A 27,968-nucleotide genomic window follows, 5' to 3' on the forward strand; every position below is an offset into this window, starting at 1 on the left:
GATGAGCCGGTTTTTGTGCGGGATTAGTTACGGAACCTCGCTTTCCTCTCCTGGCGAATAACGTCATTATAATATGTGTCAATAACGTTGTCGTCGTAGAGTCTGGGCGTAGTAGCGTTGTAGGGAACTGAATAATGTAAGATAAAGCCACTAAAAAAATGCATTTCGTCCTCCGCACGTGCACCACGGGGCCTCGGGACCGTCCGGCTCACAACACACGACTTACAAGTGTTCTACTGCCCTGGCTCGCTAAAAGGAGGCTTGCAGGCTGCGGCAAGAGCGTGGTTACGGGATCTACGGCAAGAGCGGCCAGTGGGCTTGGGTATTTCTGAATTAAGTAGGTATCTGCACAACTGCGCTGGCTTTGGGGCATATCTTTATTTCTTTGGCATCCAAAGATTTGGCTCATTTGAACGAGATCCTGGCGATATAATTATTTGAGCGTCGATTCCAAACTGCCTTTTTGTAGGTGACATTCCACTATCATGGCTGATATCATATGCGTATGTTTTCCTGGGATGCAGAAGCTGCTCCTTGTTCATTTCCACTTTCAGAAGCATAACACTTTCTTTAAGTGACATAATTTTGTTAATCCTGCTGAAAGTTTCTTAAAATACATTGCCATTAATTATTCTCACACATTCATGCATAACTTTTAATAAATGAAAAATGTTGTTAACATTTATCCCAGAGATAAGACCTGATAACAAGTGCAGGCACCAGGTGAGTCCATTGCAGGTACATATGGCACATGAACACATGAACATGGCATGGTGACATGTGGGTTCACAGGCTCCAGATGTGTGCTTGTAAGCCCGTCATGTTTTGTAGAGATCTGTAGTAAAAAAGGATGACCCGTTTAATGGTTATACTTTGAAGGTATGGCCGTGGTGCATGGCGAATGGCACACAAGTCAAAAGAAACATGCTTGACATCTGCACAATAAAAGTCAAAGATTGATAAACTTAGAAACACTATTACAAAATAACCCAAATTGAAGCCTGACAATAGTTATTACATCATAGTAAAATGTATATCACATTCAGTACATGACAGTATTCATAGTTAATCACTGCATTCTATAGCAGGTAACCTAAGCAGCTATTGGCTCGGGTGCAGTTGGTGCATGTACACTCTGAGGTTGAGTTTTATGCTGTGTCTCAAGCTGTAACTATTTAAGCTATGTGCATCTGAGCAATTTGTTTACAGGCATTTCTATCACAGATTTGACTATAGATCATTATTGTGTTAGACTGACCAAGTACTGGATCCTCGGGGGCTGTAATGCCATTGGGCTTTCAAATTGTTGACATTTATGTAAGGGAGAGCAGGGATTACTCCTGTCATTTTAGTTGTAGTAAGTAGCATTAGAGTATTCACAATATCTGATAAGCTCCTGCATTGCACATTTTCTAAGACTTTGACTGGCCTGACTTGATGCTAGCATAGATATCCTGCAACAAGAATGAACTTTGAGTGCTGGCACTCCATTGAAGATGATTCAGAGCCATGGTGTGCAAATAACAATGGAATGGTTTTTTCATATTTTATTTGGTTACATTAGGAAATTCTATGACCATTTATTCATGCCATTTAGATCCTGTGGTTTGTGGTTGATACCCATGACAGGCACTAGAAAAGAAATGGAGTTCATGGTGGTTTGGAACAGTTATATTGCAAACATGGTTAGCTCAGAATGAGCACAGTAGGCAGGGCCAGGACTGTTATGGTCAGACCTGCTAAATGGTGGCAACAACATGCTTCATCTCGACCATAACATTGTGGAATGGAATAGCTGTAAGGGTGTCAAACTCTGTGTGGTTATTAGAAAAAGTACATTCGTGGTGGCAAAAACATGGATGAATCTATTGGATGTTGGTTCCGGGGTGTGCCTGATGATCTGATCGCATACGTCGGTCGTGGATCCAGCATAACTAGTGCAGAACCATGAGGAGGAGTAGGACCCAGATTTGAAAATGACCAGAAACGTGTAACGCATTTTATGGACGGCCCTGTAAGACAGGAATCAGCTTTGCACTGTGACAGCTAGTTTATAAGAGTCAGTCCTGTGCGTAGTCGCTAGATGGCACGGCCTGTCGCCCGACCGCTGTAGAAATAGTGCCGGCGGCGGTATTCCGGGCTGCTGGAGGCCGGGAATAAGCGGTGGGCGACGAGAGCGGCAGCGGCAGGGACCCAGTGTCAGCCGGACGCCGCCGCCGGCTGGCTCGCGCTGTGTGGTCTGTGCTGGGGGCGACTGAGCCGCGAGATCGCCTGTCGCTCTTCGTCGGCCACAGGTGCGTGGTCCGGCCGACCCGGCACCAGCGGGCGGGCTGGGCATGCGACCGCCGCCAGCGCTAACGCCAATTGCAACTGATGCGTATACATACAGCTAGTTTCCCCTTTGAGAATAGCACACACCTCTTTGGAATGGTGTAAATCAACAAATCAGTTGCGGCTGTCAAGTGGAGTGAAAAAGTCATTGGTCATTTACGTTATTTAACCCGGGTGAGGTACCAGCCTGATGCAACTCACACGTTCTCGACTTATCAGATAAAGCTGTGTATTCTCCTCATCCCCGAATATTTTTAACGAGCGTTACTAAACTAGACTGGAAATATTCCACTGGCGGTTTTTTCAGAGCTGATAGCTGTTTCAGCAAAATATCACAACAAAAAAATGTACGTCGTTTTGATATGGTCATATTTCCATTTCTGAAGATGCCGAATCACTCCATCACCGTTGTTTACGCTTGTTTCTGAAGTCCTGGGCACTTATGGGGCTAACATCGCCAAATTTTTGGACCATCAATGAGTCGCGTGGCGCATGTATGGCCATCTTAAACCCTCTACCCTGTGTTACGCGTGGGTTACGTTGGCCAACCCCGTCTCCCTCTGGTTGCGCTGTGTAACATCCCAAAACTGTACGTGCTACTGGGCCCCACTTGAGCAAGAGATGCGATATGATTAACGGCTGTATTCTTTATGATGAGAGGAAGCCAATAACGTCTGGTTTTAATATCTTAATTTTGTTTTATGGATTTTAGTATGACTTGGCAGTCGCAGCTGGCGTAACGTTGCGCTGTGCAGATGTAACGCCACGCTGTGATGTTACGTTACGCTTACGTTACCCCTCCATTCTTGGATTCGCTTACGCTACGCTCCATCAAAACTCTTTCTCTCGTATGCGCAATGCATGGGCGGACCTTGTTCGCCTGGAAGGTTTTTTTTGCTCTTACCAGTGGCAATGTGATTTATCGTGCTGGACAAGTACATTTTTGTTCTAGGTATCAGCGACAATATTATTTGCCTTGTTGGACAAGGTGGCATTGGCAGCTCGCAGTCGGTCTAAACCGTGAGGCTGCAAGCCCTTTTGACCACGCCACATCACGCGACTCACCCCAGGTCATCTACAGCTGCGTTTTGCCAATACGCCGTTGCCAAGTGTAGCCTTGGTAAGTTCGCTTCTCGTAACTTGCGTCCATAAAGACATCACAGAGAAAATATGTTCCGTTCCGAGTAGTGCTTCACACTAGCACTAGTTGATTCACTTTCTGCACAGAAAGCTCTCCGACCCCACAGCTTGATGTACCTTGACAGAGCAGCACTCCCAGGAAATATGGTTCGCCTGTGTTAGACCAGATCGTCGGGTTTTTGTGGTCTGGTTTACAGGGCATGTACTTTGTTTTTCTCAACATGCGACCTGTTTGCATTAAAATAGGTTGTATCATCCAAGGGCCTTTTCCTGCACTAGCTCTGAGTTTTACGGCATCCCTTCGGAGCATGTACTCCATGGTATTGCATTTCTGATCATGGTGTAATTAGGACGGTGTGTCGTGGAGGGTGTTGTTACAACTGGCGTGTCTCGCACTTGAACGAACAGGCTAAACGTGGTCAAACTTGACACGGCAGGTTTCGATAGCAGAGTTTGTCGCGTAAAGTTTCTCGCGTCATGTGAACCAGAACACGCGGCTGGCATGACGGCGGAATGCCGCATTGCCACCCCATGTGAACGGGGCGTGCCTGGCGGCCGCATGGCCCGATGTGTAGCCCCTTGACAGGTCATAACGCTACAGTGGTGGAATGGTTCGTTGGCGGGGGCGTTGCGCATTCCCGGGGTGGTTAGAACTGACTTGACTGTGTCGCCAAGTCAAGCAAATAAAGCGAGTTGTATCGGACCGAATGTGGTAGCTACGATTCATCGAGCTCCTGCTCTGGTGGTTATCGCAGAGATTCCTGTCAGTTTGCTTACGTGAAGGGGATGCAGGAACGGGAGCTTAGGTGGACTGCTATTAGGCCTGGTCGCGATCCTCAGCGTTTGGGGACGCATCAAGAGGCTGGCGAGTAAAAGTTTGGTTCCGAAGCCTTCACCGAGATAAACCCGGGCAGCCATTCACCCCATAACTTTCCAAAACGTCACGCATCTTAAAGGCCCAGCACGTCTCGAGGCTGGCAGCGCGGCAAAGCCTGGTGGACAGCGCAAGAGCCCGTGGGGGAAGCGGCTGCGGGCAGGACCTCAGGACCTCTGGGCGCTTAGGCGATTAGTGGTTTGCTTCCCGCAAAACAGTGCGGCGACGTCGTTTATCTTTGCAGGGATACCACTCAGCCCACTCCTTGAAGGGAGTATTCCAAATTTACATTTTGAACTGAAATAGCCATCTTGAAGACCTTTTGGTGCAGTTAACAATACTGTCCTAAAGACCTAAGCCGTCTAGTTTCTGAGCTATACGCCCGTGAAAATTGGGGAGAATATCGCAGCGAGAGTTTTTGAAAGTCACCTTGGCATTCACGAGGTCATAATCACGTCATATAAATCGTGCCATTCCATAAGCCATGCGGTGATCAAGACCAAGAAAAAATGTCGCTGCCGAGGCGTTCATACCTGGCTTTCGTGAGCACGATTGCCAGATATAGCGGCCGTATATTAGCTCGCATCAATGTTGTGCAGCGGACGATGACGTAATCAAACCATGATGCATTGAGGAGCATATTTACTAAACAGAGAAGTGTGCTGTCTAGGGCAGTCTTTCCCACTTGGCATGCCAATATTTAGAAGTGAGCTTGTGTCATCACGTCTGAGGCTTGCTTCTAACTGAGCACACTCATGCATATCTTCCCAGCTAAACTTGGCGTTAGTAAAAGTCACCATAATTATGGATATAATATTTTGACAAAGCTTTGAACCAAATTGTTCATCGTGCCGCTTGGCTCAAGGGGCAATGTGCGGACCCGCCGGTGATTTTTAGAGACCAAAATTGGAATCGAAACCCCATCATGCAGGCGTGCCCATTGAAGTATTTCGCGTGTCCTTGTCCACTTGGTCCACACCAGGTCATCTGCTTGGAAGCTCTCTGGCCGTAAGTCGACGTGAAGTCGGTTAAAATACGCTGTTGGCGCGCACTGACCACTGGAGCCGCGTTTCCCTGTTGCACAGCCCGCTGTCCCGGGCGTGACGCCGGGTGTCGACGTCAGCTGTGTTCCCCGTCGCACGCCGCCGTTGATGGAGCCCGGCCGGCCGGGCGGAGCAGCTGGCCGCGCGCCCTCAGTGGCCGTCGGGGGTGGGCGACGGAGTCCGCCGGTCGCAGCGGATGTGTCCCTGGCCGGCGGTGCGGTGGCGAACGGGCTGGAAGGGGGCCAGCCAGCGCCGCCGGTCGGGCCAGCGGCAGCCGCGCCCGGCGGCCCGCTGGCTACGAATGACGTCCTGTCGCGGAGGCGCTGTTGGTTGCCAGCGTTGGCGTTCATCTTCGCGGAATGAGTGAGAAACATGTCCCCTTTGAGAGCAGACCACAGCGGCGCGCTATTCCGACCATTTTGCTGCCAGGAAGCTCATTTGGCAGTTGGCTTGGCGAACACGGACTGCTGCTGATAGCGTGACGTGAACGTGTGACGTGTGACGTGAACTTTGTACTGCATTTGTCAAGTGCACAGCATAGTGCATTAAGTTTTCATTCAGGCTTTGGGATTTAATTCCGGAATTATACAAGGAGATATTACAAGAGGCTTATACACAATTTTCCAAACATTGTTTGTCTTATACAATAATCTCGTGGATGTTCGGCGCACACGAGACGAATTTTCAGGCGACTGCGACATTTCATATCGGCCAGTCGTAGCACCAATATGCCGTATGACACGGGAACCAACACGCGGAATATAAACGCCTTAGGGCATGCAAACAACTGCCGAGCTGTGATCTGTACAATAGCAAATAACAAAATACAGTAGGTAAGACAATGATTGTCACAAGTCGCTCCTTGTCTCACTTATCGCCAGAGATGATAATCAGGTGGGCATCACGTAACTGGCGATACTGTGTGACGTTACCAGCCCAGGTCCGCGTGACGTCACCAGCTCCAGCCCGTGTGACGTCATCATCCCCGGGCCCGCTTGACGTCACCAGCCCTAGACCGCGTTACATCATCGCCCCCAGACCCGCGTGAAGTCACCAGCCCCGGACCCGCGTGACGTCACCAGCCCCAGATTGCGTTATATCATCAGGCTCCGACCCGCGTGACGTCACCAACCCCAGATCCGCGTGACGTCACCAGCCCCGGACCCGCGTGACGTCACGAGCCACAGACCCTTGCGACGTCATCGGCCGGCTGGTTGACGCGGCCTCCTGCTCTGCCACAGCCATGTCGTTCCCGGACAAGGCGGCCCGCCAGGTCTGCTGGGACGCCCGGGACCAGTTCTGGGCGTGTCTGGACACCCACGGCGAGGACGCCACGCCCTGCAAACACCTCCGGCAGCTGTACGAGAAGGGCTGCCCCAGCTCGTGGGTGAGTGGAGTGACGGACGGCATCGTGTCAGTGCAGCCCGCAGCTGCCGGGGCTGCCACAGGAGGCTTGCGCTCGTACTCGGCACCGCGCGCTCCGCACGTGCTCGTGACGTTTTGTCTTAAATCTGCGCTTTGGCCGTCAGTGTGTTTTATGACACGATGTCACTCATGAGACAATGCAATACAAGTGGTACATGACGATTTAATCTGTTGGGAGCAGTGCTTGATTGTCTGCCCTCCCCCGTTCGCTCCCCTTTTTTCCGTCCAACTGTTTGCATTAAGCTTGTCTGAAATTTCGTAATGACACGGCCTCGGCACGCTCCTTAGTTTACTGCGATTCATGGGCTCTTGACTCCTTCACAGATGTGTCTGCTGGTATCTTGGTTGGACTTTCGTACACCAGTAGCCGTTGTAATCGGCAGGCTATGTGTCGTCCATATCAAGATGAACTAGCGAAACCAATAGAAAAATGTTGATAACGCCTTAGGTTTGTAGCCCAGAGGTGTCATGGGGCTCGAACTAATGATCGCGCTTCGGCGCGCTAACTCAAACACCATCAATCTCGTCTCGGTGGTCTCTGCTCCGGTGGCAGACCCTTTGTCCGCCCCGAAATAGTCCAGACACTGCTGTCGTCACATGCGCCGGGCCAGTTTTGGCTCCAGGCGTCCGCCTCTGCGTTGGGGCGGTGCTTCAGCGGCTCCGATGGAGGCCGTTTGCCTGCCAAGCGTTCTGTGCGGCTGGACGCCTGCCCTCTCAGGAGCTGTGTCTCAGGGCGCCTACCCTCTCAGGAGCTGTGTCTCAGGGCGCCTGCCCTCTCAGGAGCTGTGTCTCAGGGCGCCTGCCCTCTCAGGAGCTGTGTCTCAGGGCGCCTGCCCTCAGAAGCTGTGTCTCATGGCGCCTGCCCTCTCAGGAGCTGTGTCTCAGGGCGTCATTCTGAGGCCGGCCCTCGGCAGCTCCGCAGCTGTTGTCTTGTGTAGGTCAGTCTCGCGACCAGTGACGGCCAAGTCAGGGATGGGGAGGGAGCGCGCGAGATTCTCATGTGAGCTCTTCCTGAATGTTGTGATCCCTTAGCGGAATGTCGTGTTTTCCCAGACGCGGAATTGCCTCCCCCCCCCCCCCCCCGCTTCCGCCATTCCGGAGAGTTTGGGCGGGTGTCGGTTCGTCCTCTCTGAGTGACGTGTAAAGGCCGCTGTCTCGGAGACGGCCTCTGAACCGAGCCGCCCGAACGAGGGCATTCTCGGAGCAGCCCTGGTCGGAGTCGGCTGTGAGGGCGCGCTGTCTAAGACCGCCTGTCGGGAGAGCAGCCCTCAGAGGCCGGGTCGGCGACAGCCTGTAGGCAGGGTCGGGCTGGCGGAGGTGTTCGTGAGTGCCGACGTAAGGCGGTGTCGGGCAAAGCTGACTCGTGCTGACCCGCCCGACGCTTTGTGGGAGCTTTCTATGGGGGGGGGGGGGAGCTTATGGCAAGAGTATGCCTTTCGGAAAGTCCTGCAAGGTCCACCGGAAGACCCAAAGGCAGTACCTTGTCAAAACTGGCCCGTAAAGCACGTCCTGGAGACCCCACGCGGACAGTCTGTCCGCGGACCCTGCGTCTAAAACCCGGTCCACACCGACCCCGTCCCCCCGACTTCGTCCCTAACAAGACGGTTCCTCCGCCTCTCCCCGGCTCGAGATTCCCGCCCCCGCCCGAGGCCGTCCCCCGGCGGCGCTGCCGTGATCACGAGCGTGGTGCCGGGGGCGGTGCCGTGTCCGGACGGAGAGCGGCGGCTTGTCGGCGTCGGCGCCAGCGGCCGCTTGTTGCCGTCCCCCGGCGGCGCTGCCGTGATCAGGAGCGCGGTGCCGGGGGCGGTGCCGTGTCCGGACGGAGAGCGGCGGCTTGTCGGTGCCGGCGCCAGCGGCCGCCTGTTGCCGTTGGCAGCGCGTCAGCCGGTCCACATCGCCACCGGCAGCTGCTTTGACAAGTGGAAATGAATGAAGCCGTGGGTCCGCCAGCGCCCCCGGCGATCGCACCCGGATCCGCCCCCGCCCCCGCCCCCGCCCCCGCCTCCGCCCCCATCTGACGGACGAGGGGGGGGGGGCATGGCTGGCCGGCGAGAGCCGTGCCGGCTTATCCACATCAGCTGATGTGTGGGTGGTCGGGGATCAAAGGGAAACTGAGTCATTGGCCACCTGTTGTGAGCGTTAGAGAATCAGCGGGGAGAACCGTCAGCCCTCCTGGTGACAGGGTGCGCCGCGATTCATGCGCAGACGGACTCACAAGGACGTCCGATGCAGGAGCCAATAGCGCACTTAGATAACCGGCGGTGACGGCATATGAAAACAAACACACTTTGCTATGGCGACCGCAGGATGGTGATGGTTTCGAGGAAGACGTATAATATGTGCAATAAGGAATGCTCCCTCTGCGTGCCTCCGTGCAGAGTGCAGTTGCGTCCAAATCATATCTACATTTCGAGGTTTGCAGTCATCAGCGCCTGGTAGCTCCGCGAAATTTTAGTTCATCTCGTTTCATCGCCTCGCATGAAATCATGTGACTCTTTTGGCGTGGATCAATTCTGTAGCAGAATGGCATTATCGTCTTCCCCTTTCTGGGGCATCCTGGCAGACAACGGCAATCTCAGTTCGGGCGAAACGTGCGAGGCTGATCCGGGCAGCATAATCTATTGCTGTGTAAGTTTTTGCTCTTGCGCTGTCTTGCTCCTAAGTCTGATGCTGCGCGAGAAGTAGGCCGACAGTAAGTCTACACGGGGTCATCCACAAAGGCGAACCACTCAAACGTCAGCCTGACTTATCTTTGTGGAGTGTCTCCTATTGAGAATCTGCGACAGCACAGTTTTGTGCGCGGTGCGTGAAACGGCGTAGCTCGTGAATGCTTGTGGTGGACTCTCTGCTCGTATTTTGATTCTCTGCTCTTTGACAAACTTCAGTAATGATTTGCAGACGGCATTTTGCGTACGTGTTCCATGACGATGTGAGCATCATGCGCGTCTCGCGTCGCTTTCCAATGACTCAAATGCACACTGGATAACGATTCGGACAGACAGGGCTAATTTGTGGACGCTGGAAATTGTACCGGGGCAGCATCCACTCGAATGTTTATGTCTCAAGAGGACGGAGCGTGAATCCCATTGAATCGCCGGCTATCGGTGCCTAGCAGACACAACTGTTGCCATGCTTATTTTTGTAGGTAGATACGTGTGCATCAACGACAGTGTCACCGTTACAAATGTACCGGGATGTTAGAGGCGCCGTGCAGATCAAACAGGATGAACGCCCTCGAGGAAGTGAGTGTTGCCGAAAATGGATGTCCACGGCTGCGAATAATTAATTTCAGGTTTCTTGTTACCACACAAATCGGTGCGCTCAATCACATATCGTCTTGCCATGTCGATGCGGCTGTGTGATGAGGCGTATGCATGCTGTGTGTACGCCGCTAGAAATAAACAATCGGCTTAACGAGATGCCGTCTGTTCCAGGTGAAGCACTTTGACCGGAAACGAAGCTACCTGAAATTCAAGGACAAAATACAGAACGAAGGGTATGAACCCGTCAATGACGACCGGCAAAAGTCTTGATGGCCATAACCCGGCTTGTGCGTTAGTGACTAATACGCTGTTGTGTAACTGGTGCCGTTACGTTTGTGGCTATATCACGATGCTGTCTAAATTCCCGAAATCCCCCCTACGTCTTTGGCCTGACCGGGTTCTCCGAAGTGCGGGCCGCTCCAGCAGCCCGGTAGCTCCTTCCTGTAACCTGGTGACCCCGTTCTGCACCTTGGTGGCCCCATTTTGCAGCCTGGTGGCCCCTCCAGCAGCTTGGTGGCCCCTTCTGCCGTCAGCCCATTGGCAGCCCCGCAGACCCGGCAACCCGGCTCTTTGTGCCGGGTTGCCGGGTTTCGCTGCGGGAAGAGGGCCCCGCTAGGAGCGACGGGCGCTCATGGCGGCACATGAGTTATTTCCATCGCCGCGGTATTTCGGCCGCCATCTTTCACGAAATGCCGTGTGCTCGAACGGCCACGTCCAGTGTAAATATTTACGGCTATCAGAAATAAACGTTATTTGGTCATCAGCGGCTCTTTCGCTGCCACGGTGTCGATTAGTTGGCGGGGCGCGGGGCTTTCCCAGCAGTAAATCGCCGGTGGCGGGGCGCTGAAGTGTGTTGCGCGTTGGGCGACGAGCCGACACCGCACTGCGCGGCCCGCACTGACAGGCGGGACGGCTCCGGAGCCGCCGGCGCGGGGGAGGCGGTGCCTCGGGGAGGTCTGACCACCGTACGGGGGGGGGGGGGGCGGAGGAACGGTGAGGCTGGGGAGTCGGTGACGCGCCGTCGATTATTCTGATTCGCGGAACGGCGGCACGGGTAGAACAGGTCCCCTCCGAGCAGGTCCGCTGGACGTGACATGACCTTAGTAGTCGGCGCGATCTAAAGCCCAATGATCACCATCATGAACAGGTGCACTCTGAACAGGCCCGCTCTGAACTGGAGCTGGGCGGGCCGCGGGGCTGCCACTGTGGGCTGTGATGCGGCGGAATTCGCCAGCCAGATTGGTGTTCTGTTTCAGAATATGTGCTGTGAAACAAGGCCGGCTACCCTTTTCGCAAGTCCTCCCAGCTGTCGACCGATCAAACGCTGGCCGTGAATGGCGCGATTATCAGAACGAAGTGGCTCGGGAGGGATGGGGTCCGCTACGAGGTAGTGAATGCCAGTTTAAAGAGATCCCGTCATGTTTGATCCTCCAGTGATCTGCAGATCCATGCAGTCTTCCAAATGCCGTTTATCATCTCAAAGGTGATGGGCCGTGTGTAAGCCTGTTCGTGAAGGATTTCGTGACGAAGTGGAACATTTCAGTCCTCTTAAGTATACGAGGAAGTGAGATGCATTTCAACAAATGTCTGACAAAGTCAAACAAATGTACAATGTGCGTCACTGCCGGCGAAGAAGAGGGACAGGAGGGTGCACACTGCCGTTATCAGAGGAGAAGTAGCAACATTGCTTGCGATGGCATTGCCTCTGACATCTGGAACAGCAGAAGACGCGAATACCGGAAGAAAAGACGCGACGATCCCCCTTACGAGGGCCGCAAGAATTGAACGGCAGATGGGAGCAGCCATGGCGTCATCACCTGACGTCATGAGTCGCTACGTGCTCTCCCGCCTTCATCGTGAACGACTTGGATGGCGCGGGCCATGCCATGCCGACGCGACGCGTTCGAACCGCGCCTACCGAGTACCGACGTCCTTCACTGAGGTGGGAGCGGCGCGGCAATTGGGCGCCTGGTGGCGACGTTAACCGATCCCAGGTTGACAGCCTCGGCGCTTGTGTGCTGCCTTGGCCGCAGCACGAGAGTCGAGGCGAGAGCTGCGACGCGGACGGCCACAACAGCTGGCGCTTCGATAAATGTATCGGCGACCAGGAGAAACATTGGATCATCCGAGCCGCTTCAGGGAGTATCGTGAGAGCTCCCTCTCTCCCTTGTCGCAAGCAGTCTTCTACTGGTCCGACTCTAGCAGTGTTGCGTAATATTGTCATTATATTCTTACAACGAATCGGGTCCACCAACGACGATATTGATTTAGATATGTGAAGAGCTGCCCCAAATATCCTGACCCCTCTTGCGCCGCTCTTTTCGCGAGGAACGCGCCTCTTTCGCTGTAATAACTTTGAAAAGCATTTGCCTTGACGACCCCAATTGGATGCGAACACCACATGGTGGTTCTCCCGTTGGGAGCGATCTGGTCCACAGCATTATGACCGAGGACAAAGAGTGAAGGCGACATAGTTTCAGGTGCTGCTCTGTTGTCAGAACTATTCTTTGAGGTGAGAATTGAGAGCCTTGAAAGTTTTCGTATGACATTAAGGCGTGGCGCGTCATTGGGGCTTCACGACGCTCCCAGCTGCTGAAGCTATATGGCGTAACTTCCCTCGCACCTTGGCAGGGTGAGCAGGCACCGAGGAGGCACCTCGGGTTTCCCAGACTCGCCGATTAACTATTTCACTACCGTCACCGTGAGACAGAACTTATTATATCTACTTGGCGACTATTCGCCACACCGCGGTCCTATTCTGTTGTTTTCTGAACAGTTGTAATGCTTGTTAGGCGTCATAAAGAGTGCGCCCACTGTTTGGGAGTCGCTGTGCTTAATATCTCATGAGAGACATCGCGTAAACAGCGTATCAGGGGCCTGCTGCCTGCAGAGAAGCCCATCTTATCGCAACAGTGCTAACCAATAGTGCCGCGTTGAATGAACCAATGCGGCACGGCTGCAATCCCTTACGGCGATAGGACGGCTGATTGCCTTCTGAGACGGACAACCGTATCGTAAGCAACCAGGAACTTTTGAGTTGATCAGTGGCTTTGAGATGTCCTGAGCATCACTGGTGTGAAGGTGAGGCGAGGATGCGCGGCGGCTAAACAAACAATCGATGATGCATTTGAGGACGACCAGGCACCTGAGTGGGGCTTTCCAAGCATCCTGGCAGGCACCCGTTTGACTCTTGTAAGTAGTTCCGGGTGAATTTGACGCATTAGGTGTCACAATAATCCGAGACCATTATGTCACAACACTCAAGTCCGATGCACCTAAGCTAACGTTTGTGGTGTAGTTAGGTGAAGGACCTACTCGATCATTCTCGGCTACCGTGCGCCAACGTATACAATCTCTGGATCAATCACCTTCAACTGTGACGAAACCGGTTTTGAAGGCCGGCTAGGCTGGGTTAGGTTAGGCATGCGATGGATAATTTAGCTCGTGGAACTGCTGATCAGCGTTCAAATGCAGGGATTTCGCATGCTCAGACGTGATGCGAGAAGTGATGACACAGTGTTACGAGCGTAATGTCAAAAGTCTGAAAGGTACTAGCCCACAGGTGCATGTCAAAATGTTGGGATGCCTTCCGGGCGAATCATGCCATACTGCGCGCACATCGCCGTTTGTCCTTGAGGCGCGAAGGCACGCGATGAATCGGCCTTTTGTAACATATAGGAACCAACTCTTGAGCTACTGACGGTGCCAAGAGCTGTGCTTACCTGACCTCAGAGAAGCCCCGATTATCCGGAACAAAAATTACGTAAGTTGTGAAATGCGTTGGTGATGATCATTACGCACACAGATAAGACAGCAGTAACAGCCTAAGTCCTCGGAGAAAAGTCAGGAGAATGGAGATATAGATGCACTGATATTTTGGAAACATTTCTTCATCGAAATGAATGGCAAGAGTGACTTCGTGATTGCCTGCCTATGATTCTACTTGATTGTCAGGGGTTTTTAGACAGCGAGCCACGGTTTTTACAGGACACTAACATTCAGGAGATTAAGCAAGGAGTAATTGTCAGACACTTGTACCATACAGTACATATCTAACTGAACATTAAAATGCGCGAAAAATACGTGCACGTGTAAACGAATTCAAGAAGACAGGTATTGCGCATCACGCTTCATTCAAACATGCAAGCAAGTTGACGTAACAGGCATCACGCATCATGCATCAACTATACGTGCAAACGACTTCAATTAAACAGGCATCGCGCATCAGCAGTCCGGCATCTCTCATGTAAAAGATTTTAAGCTAGCACACGTTACACATCAAGGCACATCACGTTCCCATAATCAGCTAGGATGTGCTCTGTGCGTTAAGGTTTGGTCGCCAACTTTTTGTAAGGAAAGATTCGCTTGTGATCCTATGTTGGTGGCTATGCTCTATAGATGACTTTGTACTCTAAAAAGGGCCTGGGGTCCATACCTCCCTGGATGTCCCGTGATTTGCCAAAAAAAGGTCACCGAAAGGGGTATTCCCTGTTTTGTTCTTAGCGTCTCGCAGGTATTCATTTTATCTCAAACGAACAGGGCGCATGTAATCCATACTAGCCCCTCCCATGTGTTCACACAGTTAACGCTTAATTTCGTAAACTACGTTTTTGCGTGCAAATGTCTTGAAGCTCAGATTTGCACAAATTATAGATATGACCACTGCTTCGAGATAGAAGATTTCACAGATACTTTTTGAACTCATCTACCATAGATGAACAAGTGCTACCTTACAAAGATGAGCACTTACTTTGGAAAATCAGACGCATCGTTAGAAAATGAAAAATGTTCGTATGAATAGTTTGGAAAAATGATAATAAGCCAAAGGTATAAACAATTTAGCTGATGATTTTTTAGGATAAAATTTTGGGTCGGGCCGGCACACTGTTTCCTCAATCCGTCGCGTCTGGAGGTGACGCACCGACTGGTACGGAGGGCCGAGGTTCGTGTGGAGCGGTGTGCGGGACGGACCGGCAGCTAAGACCTGCCTGAAACTTGCAACGCAAACATTATTGTCTGAGAGAGGCGTTGATGTCTGCGCGCATGCCCCCTGTCTCCCGTCTTCTATAAATAGCCTCGCGTTGTTGCTACCCAGCCAGCATTTGGCTGGTGCTCCCAGGCGTTGCCACTGTGTCTCGAGCTGTGCGACGGAGTTGACAGTGGCGTTAGGCGGGGCGGTGCGGCGGAGCTGACAAATGCGTTAGGCGGGGCGGTGCTGTGTAACTGATAGTGGCGTTAGGCGGGGCAGGGCTGTGTAACTGATAGTGGCGTTAGGCGGGGCAGGGCTGCGTAACTGACAGTGGCGTTAGGCGGGGCGGTGCTGCGGAGCTGACAGTGACATTAGGCAGGGAGGTGCGGCAGGGCACGTAAGGACGGACAGGGAGTGCGGACCTACTCCCCGAAACACAGCGGTCGCGGCAGGGCCGAACCCTCATCGTGGTGCGCGATGGCTCGCACGCGATACAGGGGGAAATCGGACCATGACCGCCACAGCAGGCGAACGAATGACACCGCCACTGACGCCACGGAATGCGAGGACGCCATGACTGACACCACGGAATGTGATCTGACACCATGAGTGACACCACGGAATACGGGTCGACACCGTGACGGGCTTAGACCTGACATCGCGGTGGGTCACGTCGAGCACATCGGCCGGCGGCACCTTCACACCGTTTGACGTCTGACATATCGGCAATTGTTTCTTACAAGCACGTGCGGTCACTTCGGGCCTGCGGGCCGACCCCGCCGGCCACCGACCCGATCACGGTTCGACAGCAAGTATGGGTGACGTAAGTTGTTCAGTGCATTTTTTTAGGAGCATTATTCGCATAGATAAGACAGTAGTAATAGCCTCATTCCTCGAAGAAAAACCAGGAGAATGAAGATATTGCTGGGTTGATATTTTGACAACATGCCTTTGTTGAAACAATAGCAGGAGTGGCACGGCCTGAGGTGTCTGGTCTGGGGTGTCCATGACGGCCGTTGTTGGGACGTTGGGTGTGAGCGCTCCTCGTCTGGCGCGCACTGCCCCGGAAGCAGCAGACAGACGGCGGACCGGCCGGTGCCCGCCGGTCTGACCTCCTCCGTCCGGGCTCACCGCTCGCGGCCTCCGCGGCTGTCGCGGCCAGGTCGGCGGGGGACATTGGTAGCGGGTGGTCCTCCGGGCTCCTCAGTCTCAGGTGTCTGCGAAGGTGGAGGACTGGGCCTCCGGAGGAGCTGATCGACGCGTCCGTGAACGGCGCGGTCTCAGGTGTCTGGGGCGGTGGAGGACTGCGGCTCCAGGGGAGATGGTCGACGCCTCCATGATTTGGTCCCGTGTCAGCAGCCGCTCTGACGTCACCGACGGATGTGCGTGCTGACTGGACGGGGGCTTTCGATGGTGGAGCCACCTCGCAATATACGCCTCGCTTGTAGGGGAGTGGAACTGAATGCAGACGTCAATCACAATTCCAATCCGGCGAACAATTACGCCAATTCACAGAGAGCCCAGTGGGCGACCAGATGACATCATTTAGGTTGCAAATCACGTAAGTTTTTGATAGGTGTAAACATAAGTAAATTGAGTTATTACCGAGTGTAAGTTATACGCAAACATGTAAAGGCATGTAAAACATGGAAACATGTAAGATTAGCCCGGGGCCTGGATGGACTACTCTGTGTTGCATGCGCAATAAAGTTGCCACATGAACACATGATGATGAGTATGCCAATTGTTTTTATTGTCTGGGTTTTACCACGTCGTGTACAATTAGTTGAAAACACCGGGATGATGCCTGGACCGGGGTCCTTATGGGCTAAACATGGACCAGCTGGGCTCACGTCCATGTAGGTTGCAGGTGGGCTGGTATTTGGGCTTCATCTGATACTCATGTGGGCTCCTTATACGCTTCCATCTTTGGCACAAATGCATTAGGCTTGCTACTTTGTGCTCTCACGTAGGACATTTTTCCTATCATATGCAGATGAGTGCATAACAAATGAGAACAGTACGGGTCGGGCTTCATATAGGATGCATGGGGACAAGTCGGGCTCATGTCAACATGGGCTGTAGGTGGGCTGGTCTTGGGGCTTCATGTCGGACCCAGATGGGCTGCCTACATACTCAATAAAGCTGCCACATACACATTGCTTTGAGGGTTTATCATATCGTGTACAATTATTTTACAATATGGGACAGCTGGCTGGACTGAGGTCAGTATGGGCTGAACATGGGCTAGCTGGGCTCACGTCCGCGTAGGTTGCAGATGGGCTGGCATTTGGGCTCCATCTGGGATCCAGATGGGTTGCCTACACGCTGCCATATTTGGCACAGGTGCTTTAGGCTCGTTACTTTGTGCTCCCACATTCTATTTTTCCTATCATGTACAAACGAGTACACAACAAAGGAGAGCAGTACGGGTCGGGGTTCATATGGGATACATGTGGGCAAGTTGGGCTCATGTCAACATGAGCCGCTGGTGGGCTGGCCTTCGGGCTCCATGTCGCATCCAGATGGGGTGCCCATATGCTGACATATTTTACTCCAGAGCATTAATTTTTGAACTTTGCTCTCCATGCCTGGTTATTTTCTGATCGTGTACAAACTAATTTGCAAGAGGGGTGAGCGGTATAGACTCTAGATTCTGACTGGGTGTGTAACAGATCTCGTGGTGCGGGTGGGGGGGGGGGGGGGGGTAGGGGGTAGGCAGTAAGGCTTTCGCACCTAAACAGGGGCGCGGTGGTGCCGGTCAGCTGGTCCGCTGGCTAGGCGGGCCGGCTGTTGGTTATTGAGTTTCAAGGGTCTGTCAACTTCATTGGTTATTTGCGTCCAAGGCTGGTCAGCTGGGCCGGCAGCGCGGAACACACCGCTAACCGGTCTTCTATAATATTGGTCGGAGTTTCTGGCGGTTGCGTGCATGTGATCAGATGCAGTTTCTTTGAGCTGCTTGCTGTTCAAGGAACACAGGCCCAGAGTGTCATTCTTGAACTAATCGACAGCTTCAGTGTCAGAAGCCTGACATGGGTGACTTGACTCAATTTTTGATTTCGCTGTTTACAAGCTTATAGCATTCCAGTGACCAATCGTTTGCAAGAACTTTCAGCATGAGGAGAGTTTTTCCATCCATCACATTGCTGGTTGGATCGTGCGATAGACTTGTCGGCTCTTGACAGTATTCGATTGGGCGCTGTGTCTGCTTAATGCAATAAGCCTGAAACCAGCGCTCCCAGCTGATAAACGCTGCTTGATCATTTCGTTGCTTACGATTTGGCTGCACCACTAGTTTTTATGAGCTACCGATTGATTTGTATGCAACAGCCTTGCTAAGCCAGGAGAGTATTCGGATACCCCATCATATTACGTCATTAAACCTTTGCCCCAAATTCGCCGTTTTTCATGTGGATGGAAGCGGTGTACGTGACCCCCTGTGTTTACCAAACTAAGAAAGAAACCGTCCAGCGGAAAATTCAACGGACTGGCCTCAACGGGATCTCGCGATCGGTAGCCAGCTAGATGTTTCTTGCTTCATATTTTATCCCTCTAGGACAGACCAAATGTCAACTTTTCTTGAAAACGTTATTCAGCTTCGCATACACACATTCACGTAACAATGCAGCTTAACAGCATGCAACGTGTGTCACTCAGGCCAAATCGCAACTGAAAATATGTCACCGATCGCCACTGTCAAACGGTTACCTTCACTTCACTTGGCGTATGCTTTTAATTCGTCGTATTCACATGCCACCCAGACCATTAGGAAAAACAGCATTTTATTTGTCGTGTGCCATTCGGCAGGATGGCAGTCGGAAGGCTGCTCACAAGAGCGCTTGGTGTGTTTACATAATTCACCCATAGTGTTATCTGCCACAGCCGATGCTGATCTTTGTCGCAGCAAGATGGCGGGGGGGGGGGGAGGAGGGAACGCCACCCAAGCCAAATCGCCGCCGAATAATCTGTAATAACCGATTTTTCAAGCCGGTACTGTTTTAGACGTGTTTATGCACAGTCCCTTCTCACGTGGCTTTTATTGACATGTTCACTAGGTTATCTACGTTATGTACGTTTGTTGAGTGTTACAGAGCCCTTAAAGTTGCGAAAGTTGTTCAATGCAGCTGTGAGGAACATTGCACATGCACAAGACAGTGCTGATAGTACCGTTCATCGTTGAATAACGAAGAGAAAAAAGAGATGTGTGAATATTTCGTGGTGTGCTTAGTATTCATAAACGCTGAAATCCATGGAGGTCCTTTTTAAAAGTCAGTCATGCACAGAACACAAGATCATCCAGATACGAAAATTGGTGAGCCTTTTGTTATAAAAAGTCGGCGACCAGATTTGAACGTGCAGGGCTCGTCGTGGCTGAGTATGCGAATGTGATAAGTGTTCCACATTTACATGGGGATTTGAACTGAAAAGCCATCTTGAAGACCTTTTGGTGCTGTCCACAATCCTGTCGTTCTTAAGGTCTACTCCGTCTAGTTTCTGAGCTGCACGCCCGCGAAAATGGGGAAAGGTATATCGGAGAATGACTTCAAAGTCGCCTCGGCACTCATAATAACGTCATTCAAATCCTGTCATTCCATAAGCCATGCGACAATCAAGACCAAGGAAAATGTAGTTGCCGAGGCGTTCATATGTGGCGCTCGTGGGCGCGATTTCCAGATATAACGGTCGTCAGTTGGCTCTCAATCAATGTTGTGCAAGGTACAATGACGTAATCAAACCATGACGCCCTGAGGGACATATTTACTAAACAGAGAGGTGTGATGTCAAGAGATGTGTTTTCCGCTTAAAAAGGATGCCGATAGTTATAAGTATGCTTCTTTCATCAAGTCTGATGCTTGCTTCGATATCTTGAAACGTGAAACATTCCTTTTAATGCGCGATGTGTACTAGCTTGAAATTGTCTGAGTATATAAATAATGCATGGTACGTGATACGTAATGTTCGGGCTTAAATAAAGCGAAGTACCTAAACGAGAAGTATATACATATGAATATTTGCGTATAAGCACATTACTAGCATTACAACTTTTCATGAAAACGTTTGGATCCTTACAATCATATTTTATCGCTGAAGGGTATTTGCCTTTAAACAACTCATGCGACTTTTTCCCATGAACTTTGCTTCCCAGAATATGCTCGCTACGGTAGCTTCCAGCGAATGCTTTGTCACACAAACTGTGCCTGTAGCAGCTTTTTGCATGATTCACTTTTTGCGTGACAAGGTCCTTAGCATACCTATGTTGTCCCGCCGTACTTCGTATACAGACTCTAACTCGATACAAATTGTTATGTGATCTTCTTTATGCGTACTTTTGATCTCGACAGACTTGTTGGCACAGCCGCCAGATGACACCTCTGGAGTGTTGTCTCTGATTGCGGACAAAAGCACGTATAGAAAAAACCGCATGACAGCTGTTTGCAAGTTACAAGTTTGCATGCATCGTTTGCAAGTCCGTCAAGATAAGCTGCGTACGGTATCAGTTTCGTAATAAAAAATTCCTTCATAAAAACCTTGCTTGGCAAAACAAAAGTCTGAAAAAGGATTAGTGCGAAACTGCTTGTAGTGTAAACATTCGTATGTATAGGTTCGTTTGCAAGTGTTCTCCAAGGATAAAGTTTGTTTAAAAGCACCACCTTCACTTAAGTTTTTGCAGGCGTATGATGTGAATACAGGAATATTCGTCCTAAAAAAATTTCATCGACATAGTTAGTTTCACATAAGTGCGTGCATAAAGTTGAAATTCAGATGTATGGCAAGTGTGTAACAATGTTCAGGTGCAAACGGTCACCAGGAATACAGTTCCTCCGACGTAAACACTAACGCCATCATCTACCTCATTAATGCCATATAATGGCATCACACCACATGTCATGCATCCTGCCAACACGAAAAAACAATGCATGTCATTTGAGCTTCCATGAAACCTGTAACGTGGCTACACCAAAAGGTAAAAGGGTTCGTTATAGCTCAAAACCACACCACAGCGAGGATAGCGTGTTAAAGCACATGAACGCCTGCTGCATGTTTAGCAAACCAGAATCGGCCGGAAACGTGAAGATTATTGCGTAATAATAAAGGTAGGGTAAGGGAGTGCTAGCTCATTTCGAGTTGCGCGATACTTAAACTAGAAATTCACCTTTTTGTCGTTGCCAAGTTTATCCTTGCACCTAAACGATGTTCTCACAAACATTTTCGCTGTCAGGGCGTTTACACAAGGATTTTGTTTGAGGCCGGCTAACATTTAACAAACTACAGTAATTGAACGGAACACCGGCGATTTAAAAGGGCAAGCCTCATTCTATGACCAAGAGACAAATCCATCCCTCAAACACAGCATTCAAGCGACATCGGAGAGGTGGCGTGGCTAATTTCATAATCGGGCGATCGTTTTTTTTTTCTCAAACGTACTAATAGGAGTGCTATAGGTGCAAACAATCGATGCTGCACCACTGATACTTACAAACTTTTGCGTGCGTGTTTTTGTCAAGTAGTTTTTGTGTTGCCAGCATTGACGTGTCAGAGGTCGTTAAAGAAAAATATTGTGTTGTATTTCATACAAGAGAACTGTTCGCTTAGGAAGTTTACGTTCCTTCAACCTTTGGCCATGACAAAGATTTTGCAGGCGTTCTTTACACCATGGAGGCATTTGCTTACGAGGTCTTTGGTAATAGTTTTTGCGCACGTTCTACCATACACATTGCGAATCATGCGTATTACGCACATTTGTTGACTGAGAACTAAGCATGAGTTTGCTTGACGCACAAATCCTTCTCCCAAGGGCATTTTTGTCCTAAAATCTGTTGCCTTGGTGGTGATTGATAACAGGTTTCCAACGTTAGTGTTGCCCACTATCACCAGGGTTGTCATCTATGTTGCAAGAGCGAGGGGAGTGGTAAAGAATTGAGGGGTGGGATCAGAGGCATTTGAGATGTTTCTTTTCATGGACCGCCGCAAGCCTAGTGCTAAATCATCTCAATTTTTAGAAGGTGGACTCGATCCACAGAAGTCCTCCCCCAGCAACGCAATCGTCCCCTTTCCCATGCTTGGTCTCATCGTCCCAGCCCTGGCGTCCCGGTTGTTATTCTGGCAAAGGGCGGAGGGGGGGGGGGGGGGGGGGGCGTTTGGCCCGTTCCGGTGCGCGGCTTGGGAAGGGTGGCTGCGTTCCTCAGACAGGTTGGCGCATAGGGAGGACGGCCGCTGGAAGTGTTCGCATTCGCGTGCTGGGTGCATCGGTGAGTGTGCGTTGTACGATATCATTTCCGTTTTGTGCATCGTCGTGCGATATCATTTCCGTTTTGTGCATCGTCGTGCGATATCATTTCCGTTTTGTGCATCGTCGTGCGATATCATTTCCGTTTTGTGCATCGTCGTGCGATATCATTTCCGTTTTGTGCATCGTCGTGCGATATCATTTCCGTTTTGTGCATCGTCGTGCGATATCATTTCCGTTTTGTGCATCGTCGTGCGATATCATTTCCGTTTCGTGTATTGTGCTTTCGTGCGGCAGGTTTCGTTTTACGTAAGTTATTCAGTTCATTAGCGAAGAACATTATTCATATAGATAAGAGAGTAGTATTAGCCTCATTCCTCGGATAAAAACCAGAAATGAGGCTACTACTACTGTCTCACCAGGTTTCCTTTTCATTGATTTGGTGTGTTTGGTACGACCGGTATACTCGCAAGGCCGTGCTGTGCCGTGCAGGCTGCCGTGCACCCATGCTGAATAGAGGGCGAAAATCGCTCCATCCAGTGTTTCGCATGCTTCCCCCCCCCCCCCCCCGAGTTAAATGAACCTCAAGTCGGTTCCTGCCATTGTGTAGAGCGTCATATCAGGCTAATTATGTATGGACAAGGAATTCCCACCGCCATCCCGTCAGTAAAAAGATCTAAGACGAGTACTTGGACCTGCATAATTCCTTACATTATCGACTAGACTTTGCGATATCCCATCGCCTGTTCCTCCTGATTGGCCTACAATTTGCGAGCGACATGTTATTGGTGTTTTCAGTCAACGCCACTTTTTTGCGTGCTTTTCCAGGCAGGATTAGGTTCGTTGTTGCAAACTTTGGTAGGGGTGGGGCGGAGGGAGGCCAGCATCAACGCCAGCTCTTGGTTAGTTAGAGACATGTTTTGCTGTTGAGCTGCTGAACTGTTGCTGAGAACTGCGGCTGCTCTGCTCTGGAGGACTGCTTGAGGGTGGCTCCAAGCCCCACGAAACGTGATGTCTGCCAGCAAGCTGCCACAGCAATCAGAAGCTTCTGACAAAGACAACCGGTGTGCCCCAGAATCATCATGCTTGGGAAAGCAGGCATTGTACCACATGGGGCTCGTACTGTTCAGTTTGTACTTCAGTAGAATTCTGCACACATTTACAGCGATAATTTCCTTGTCACGATTATTGGTAATCCCACAGGATGAACATGGCAAGGCGAGCCCATTTGATCAGTTTCACTTTTCTGAACACTATCACGTGCACACATTAGCAAACCAAGCTTCGAAATCGCGATACAAAAAAAATGACTGCATTGTTTTTGAAACTAGGGCTGGCGGTGTTCGCTCGGAGTTTGCTGCTTTGTTCTTTATTTCAGACATTTTTAACAAATGCTCTGATAATTATTCACGATTGCTTTTGTTGTCATCAGCCACATGCCATCCAGTGCAGGAGCAAATAGCGAGTGCTTAAAGCGACTCAAACTTATTCTTTCATTAGTGAGCGGATTGGAAAGCCCCTGCCTAAGAAACGACCTATCGAGACAATATCGTAATCCCATGTAGACAGCTGGCAGCTACTACACCCCAGTATTTCCAATGACAGTGATAAGCCTGTTAGCACTGTCCTGCTAAAATGAAACACATCACTCCGCTTCTTTCTCATAGAATATAACGCTACGCTTGATCATCCTTGTAGATGACATCATTTATAGTCTGATGTCGTTACTGTAACCACAGGAAGGCATAATTCAAGTCCGCTTTCATGCAAGTGTAAGGATGTGCTGGCCGGTGAATGTTTGCTTAGCTTGGCGGACGCCGCTTAGAAGCGCTCACTTCCCCCTCCTCCTGCCCTAAGCCCTCCGTGCGAGGGACGCGGACACCGGAACAGCATACCTTACATTGGTGGTAGCGGTGTAGCCCATCCATTACACCAATGCGAATTCGCGCCTCTCGTCGATCTGGCCATCTCACTCGCCCTGGCTACGTTCTACCGCGATGGAGCTCAGCCGCTCACAGAGAGGCGTGTGGCGACCACTGCCGCCGAAGCGTCATCAACCTGTTTCAGTCCATCCGCGCTCGCTGGTGGTGTTCATCATTCATCGTGGCGCTGTCAGTACCTGCGCGTCACACGCGGTTGAACAGACGGCGTCTACCAATGCTCGCCACACCGCAGCCATCGCCATCGGTCAACTCCGTGGTGATTTGGTGTTTTAGGGCGCGTCGGCATCGGGGCCATTTTGCGCCCACTCGACGACGGTTATCTACATCTGCGACGTCGCGATAGGTGTGTTGTTAACTGATAACGGGCGGTATCACTGGTACAGTTACACTGAGGGGTGAGTGAAAACAATGTCAGTCAATGTGTGCCAAAAGTGTGTGCTAAAAATAAAAAAATGAGTATATCTCCAAGTTCATAACATGGGGCTCGAACGATTAGCCGATGAAGGGGCGCTGGACGAAAACGCCGTCGCCTTTCCGTCTCAAGGCGCCGGCATGAGACGAGGACATGTTCTACAGACAAATGGTCCCCTCATCTGTCACACCGTGGCACATCCCTGCGCGTCAAGTAAAACGAGTGTGTTGCATGTGTATGACCCAACCGAAGCCTACATAGGGCGACTTCCTGGAAGCGGCTTCGGCGGTGGGAAGATTCCAAATCACCCAGTTGGGGCTTCATTTCCCTGAAAGCGTGAAGATGTTGGTCGAACTTGTTCTGCCACATATCGCGGACGGATTTGGAAATGACTGACTTCAGATCTCGAGCGGCACCGGTCAGCCCCACCGCCCGCGGAACGGTCCTGTATTGCGACCACCTTCACCAGAAAACAGATCCTTCTCCGTCGTCTCAGGAAACCGACATCGCAGCCTACGCCGCCCAAAACATTCCGTCACCTTCCCGACGCCGACTCGTCACTGCCACCGGGGGACGGACAATCAGCGGACCAGTCGCCGCAGAGCCAACGAGGGGACAACCCTCCGCCCAGGATCCGACATCAGCCCCCAAGATCCACACCCCGTCTACTGCGCACAGAACGGCACTCGCTGCACTCGTTCATGAATTAATCGCGCGATTGTCGTGTTCTTATGTTTGGTCTCAAAAACTATGTGATTGTTTTGCTGATGTTACGGTTTTTACTGATGTTACGTACTATCTGACTGTCCGAGTTCTGTAGTCACTGAACAGTGTTCATCAGCGACCGTATCGGAGAGACGCTGAGTGCATCTTGGGTCGGGACTTCTACCAACGGGCCGAGGAGGCCAGGAGAGGAAGTGGTAACGAGGGGAAGACTCTGAGAGCCGCAGACATGAGGACGGACGTGCCGGCGGTACGGACTGTGAGGAGTGCCTGTGACGAGTGCCAAATACAAAAGTGACTTTGGACGTACCGTGTGTACCAGTGGGCCGGAGGCGAGGCACCGAAACAATATAAATAGTTGTATTACTACCGTCTTAGCTTATAAATCCTCTGACTAGTTACCCCAAAACCATACCAACCCCAGCCCAAAACACCAACCAAAGCATATTTCGTACAGCTTCACATACCGCTGATCTAAGGCCTCGGACCTCACTCCCGTCGTTTCAGTGGTTGTAACGAGCCTGTGGTGCAGCGCATACCATTTTCCACTATAGATCATCGCTCCGCAGCACTTCCGCTGGTTACGCTATCAAGCCGGCTGATTCCATGACCTGTAGGGCCTGCGGGAGTGGCCCCCACTGGGTCGCTGGGGACAGGCCCAGTAAGCTCTCTCGGAGTGGGCTATTTTTGTTTTCCGACCCATAAAATGGCATCAAAGCAGTTTGAGTCAGTAAAGCAGGCTCAGGGCCATAGTAACATTGAACTGATTCCGTCCTGACTCCCTGAGAGAAAGGATTACAGCTCATGATACGGAGTAAATTTGCATATTTTGCACGCGGAACACGACCTCAATACAACACCCTGCACGTTCCTTTTCTCGCAATTCGTGGCTACCGATCGCAACCACCAGCTACTGCCTCCATGCGAGGAATGGCAGACATCCCTATGGTGATATTCCATCACGGAACCCCGTCAAAATGGATGAGCAATACATGTCCGAGGTTACTGCCCAGCCCCCACTACACATCTTTCAACGCCTGTGAGGAATCACGACTTGGGACCTCAACGTGAGGTACACCCACATAAATAATTCGAGCTGTTTGACAGGAATCACTGTCAGCGCAAAGTCAACAGGCTTAAACTATCCACGAAGTTGTGCCAAGTGTGCCAACGTGGAAATGGAGCACTGTCAGCGATGCCACAAGCCAGACTAACTGCTGATTACATAGACCACCACCCGCCAGAGCCAACAGGACTCCATGGATATCCCGAGGCGCAGCAGAACATTCTGCCTGAGGGGATCAACGCTCGCACCTCTACCATCGGACGGCACCTGATCTTGAGCGCACGTCCACGCTGACGGCTACACCGCCCGCCGAGCTGTAAGGACCCTGCTGGAGCTCTTCGGCCACTCGCCACATCCGGATATCCTCGAATGGACGACGACAGCGACTCGTTTAAAAACAGGAGGGCAAGGTTATAAGCTCAGAACAGACTGGAACGGAGAAGGCACATGATAGCGAGAGCCTGTAGAAAAAAATGGTGTCGAAACCTGCCCCGCACTGTGCAGGTTGAGGTCCATCTGGCCGTCGTCTAGCCTATCTCAACCGAGTCGCCATGTCACCATCGGGAGTGGACGAGCGCCGAGTGCCACGCCCGAGCACTTCACGGCACACCAGGCACCGGAAAACACACTGTTTAATCCCCCACAGAACGACCGCTCCTCCGGCAGATGGTCGGCGTGCTCGCTCCTCGGCCCGGACCGTCAAACCCGCTCGTGCAATATTTGGCCTCGCTCCCCCGGCAGCTCGTTAGTCAGAGGCTCGACGCTGTCGGTCCGTTACCACGCCTGGCATGGGCCAACATTGGGAGATGAAGAGCCGGCGCTCATGGCGAAAGACGGGCTGCTAACTCACGGGAAATCTGGCCGCTGACGGCATTGACGTCATCACTTGGCCCGGCATGTGTTTGCATGGAACATCCAGCTGCTAGCTGCGTGGCAGACGACAGCCCTGCTTGTGACGTCCAGTATTCCAGTCATTGCCGCAGTGGCCTCGCCGCGAATGGTGCAACTGTACTGAACGGCCCCATCCATGCATCATGCCTGCTTTGCGATGCCCCTTCCATTGACAGCGCGGTAGCTCTGCCCGTGTGTACTACCCTACAAACGGGTCCAGCTATGGCGCACATGCGCGCGTACCCGTCACGTCCATGTTAATCCCGCAACGGCCATTCATTCGGCCCTTCCCACGTGCCTTCCTGTTGGTGTCATCCCCGCACCGGACAGTTGGCCCGCTCCGCCGCCTCCTAGCGACCGTGCCGCGGTCAGCGTGTGACGCCACACTGTCTGTTTCACCCCAGGCTTGAGGTGGCTGCCGAGCCGGCGCCGGTCGCACCGGCCCCGCTTCTCAGCGCCCCGCCGGCGCCCAGTCGGAGGCACCGCGTCTACCGGGAGCTGGTGCCGCCATAGCGCTGCCATCGCCGCCGCCGCCGCCGCCCACACTGTGATACCAGCCCGCCGGCCGCGCCGCGGCGGCAGGGTGACGCCGGTGGCCGGCCGAGACCGGCGTCCGACCGAGCTGGAGCGCAGGCTCGCCGCTGGGCGGGGGCAGCGCCC

At 51.8% G+C, this 27,968-nt stretch overlaps 1 protein-coding gene across 2 annotated transcripts; it reads left to right on the plus strand.

The window, feature by feature from the left end:
* LOC119102634 (cytochrome c oxidase assembly factor 6 homolog) lies at positions 1-27,968 on the plus strand. Of its 2 annotated transcripts, none has more exons than XM_037226092.1 (4): positions 1-337; positions 6,630-6,775; positions 10,248-10,309; positions 27,713-27,968. In XM_037226092.1, the coding sequence occupies exons 2-4, from the start codon at positions 6,632-6,634 to the stop codon at positions 27,819-27,821; spliced, it is 315 nt and encodes a 104-aa protein (XP_037081987.1). In that variant the 5' UTR covers positions 1-337; positions 6,630-6,631; the 3' UTR covers positions 27,822-27,968. The 2 variants fall into 2 exon arrangements, with proteins under 2 accessions (XP_037081987.1, XP_037081994.1); XM_037226099.1 differs by lacking the exon at positions 1-337 and adding an exon at positions 2,205-2,294.

This window comes from Pollicipes pollicipes, unplaced genomic scaffold (assembly GCF_011947565.3).
Source record: "Pollicipes pollicipes isolate AB1234 unplaced genomic scaffold, Ppol_2.1 Scaffold_2555;HRSCAF=2994_pilon_pilon_pilon, whole genome shotgun sequence".
In the NCBI taxonomy this organism is placed as follows: Eukaryota; Metazoa; Arthropoda; class Thecostraca; order Pollicipedomorpha; family Pollicipedidae; genus Pollicipes; species Pollicipes pollicipes.

Excerpts from the sequence above, each read along its gene's own strand:
- LOC119102634 (XM_037226092.1), top strand. The coding sequence starts at position 6,632 with ATGTCGTTCCCGGACAAGGCGGCCCGCCAGGTCTGCTGGGACGCCCGG. Across the intron at positions 6,776-10,247 it reads AGGGCTGCCCCAGCTCGTGG|GTGAAGCACTTTGACCGGAA; the intron begins GTGAGTGGAGTG and ends CGTCTGTTCCAG. Across the intron at positions 10,310-27,712 it reads GACAAAATACAGAACGAAGG|GCTTGAGGTGGCTGCCGAGC; the intron begins GTATGAACCCGT and ends GTTTCACCCCAG.